This window comes from Myotis davidii, unplaced genomic scaffold, assembly GCF_000327345.1.
Source record: "Myotis davidii unplaced genomic scaffold, ASM32734v1 scaffold299, whole genome shotgun sequence".
Lineage (NCBI taxonomy): Eukaryota > Metazoa > Chordata > Mammalia > Chiroptera > Vespertilionidae > Myotis > Myotis davidii.
In genome coordinates this window covers 7,170,375-7,172,315 of record NW_006293088.1, presented here as the reverse complement: position 1 = coordinate 7,172,315, position 1,941 = coordinate 7,170,375, and the positions used below count along the sequence as shown (strand labels likewise).

The 1,941-nt window shown below is 62.8% G+C and overlaps 1 protein-coding gene across 1 annotated transcript in view; it reads left to right on the top strand.

Moving 5' to 3' along the window:
• The window catches only part of H6PD (hexose-6-phosphate dehydrogenase (glucose 1-dehydrogenase)), a 23,017-nt gene that overhangs the window by 19,358 nt on the left and 1,718 nt on the right, over window positions 1–1,941 (top strand). The window contains exon 5 of the mRNA XM_006766809.2: window positions 898–1,935. Coding sequence (XP_006766872.1) covers window positions 898–1,935 — 1,038 coding nt within the window. The remainder of the gene's footprint in view (window positions 1–897; window positions 1,936–1,941) is intronic.

Here is a 1,941-nt window from a genome sequence, read left to right as displayed (position 1 = left end):
GTCCTCCTTACTGGCACACCACCCTCCCTTCTGTACCTGACCTTGCTCAGGCATGCCTGAGCACCCCCCTCCCCCCGCCGCCCCAGTAGCCAGCACCCCATCCTGGGACTTTTCTCAGCGGCTCTGGGTCCGACCTCAGCCCAGTTCCCCTTCCTCGGGGACGGTGAGTCTAGAGAGGCGGCGTCTGCGATGGTCCTGAGGCTGTTTTTCTCTCTCTCTTTTTCTTTTTTGGTTAATCCTCACCTGAGCATGTGTTTCCACTGATTTTTAGAGAGAGTAGAAGGGAGGGGGAGAGACAGAGAGAAATGTTGCTGTGAGAGAGACACGATTGGTTGCCTCCCGCACAGGCCCCGGTCAGCCCCAAGGATCGAGCCTGTAACTGAGGCATGTGCCTTTAACCAGAATTGAACCCGGGACCCTTCAGTCCGCAGGCTGACACTCTATCCACTGAGCCCAACTGGCTAGGGCTGCTTTTCTTTCTTTCTTTATAAATATATTTTTATTGATTTCAGAGAGGAAGAGAGAGGGGGAGAGAGAGAAACATCAGTGATGAAAGGGAATCATCAGTTGGCTGCTTCCTGCATGCCCCACAGTGGGGATTGAGCCCATAACCCGGGCATGTGCACTTGACTGGGAATTGAACTGTAACCTTCTGGTTCAGAGGTTGATGCTCAACCACTGAGCCACACTGGCCTGGCAAGGCTGCTTTTTGAGCACTGCTGGAGGGAAGATCATGGGAGGGGTGAAAGGTGGGGGGTGAGCCTAGCAACGCCGTGGGTGCCCAGAGGAGGGGCTGGGGGAGAGGGCTACTGGCAGGGAGGCAGGAAGGGGAGGCGGGTGGGTGGGAAGTCCGTTTCCCGTGCTGGAGTGTCACCTCCCCCGTCCCTGTCCCCGCAGGCATCCTCGTTCACCTGGACAACCTTCGCTGGGAGGGCGTCCCTTTTCTCCTGATGTCGGGCAAAGCCTTGGACGAGAGAATGGGCTACGTCCGGGTCTTGTTCAAGAACCGGGCGTGTTGTGCGCAGAGCGAGCAGCACTGGGTCGCGGAGCAGAGTGCGTGTCTGCCGCGCCAGATCATCTTCTACATCGGGCACGGCGCGCTGGGCAGCCCCGCGGTGCTGGTGAGCCGGAACCTGTTCAGGCCCACGCTGCCCGGCAGCTGGGAGGAGGTGGGGGGCCCGCCCGGGCTCCACCTTTTCGGCCGCCCACTGTCTGATTTCTATGCCTACAGTCCTGTGCGGGAGCAGGACGCCTACTCCGTCCTCATATCCCGCATCTTCCACGGCCGCAAGGACTCCTTCATCACCACGGAGAACTTGCTGGCCTCCTGGGCCTTCTGGACGCCCCTGCTGGACAGCCTGGCCCACGAGGCCCCCCGCCTCTACCCCGGAGGGGCGGAGAACGGGCACCTGCTGGACTTTGAGTTCAGTGGCGGCCAGTTGTCCTTCTCGGTGCAGCAGCCGGAGCAGCTGGTGCCGGGGCCCGGCTCTGCTCCCGCGCCCAGCGACTTCCAGGTTCTCAGGTCCACGTACCGAGATCGCCCGCTGGTCACGGCCTGGCCTGAGGAGCTGATCGCAAAGCTGGCCGACGACATCGAGGCGGCCGCCATGAAGGCCGTGCGGCGCTCTGGCCAGTTCCACCTGGCGCTCTCGGGCGGCTCCAGCCCCGTGGCCCTGTTCCAGCAGCTGGCCATGGGCCACTACGCCTTCCCCTGGGCCCACACGCACCTGTGGCTGGTGGACGAGCGCTGCGTGCCGCTCTGGGACCCCGAGTCCAACTTCCAGGGCCTGCAGACGCACCTGCTGCAGCATGTTAGGCTCCCGCACTACCACGTGCACCCCATGCCCGTGCACCTGCGCCAGCGGCTCTGCGCCCAGGAGGACCAGGGCGCCCAGGCCTACGCCGAGGAGATCTCCGCCCTGGTCGCCAACAGCAGCTTCG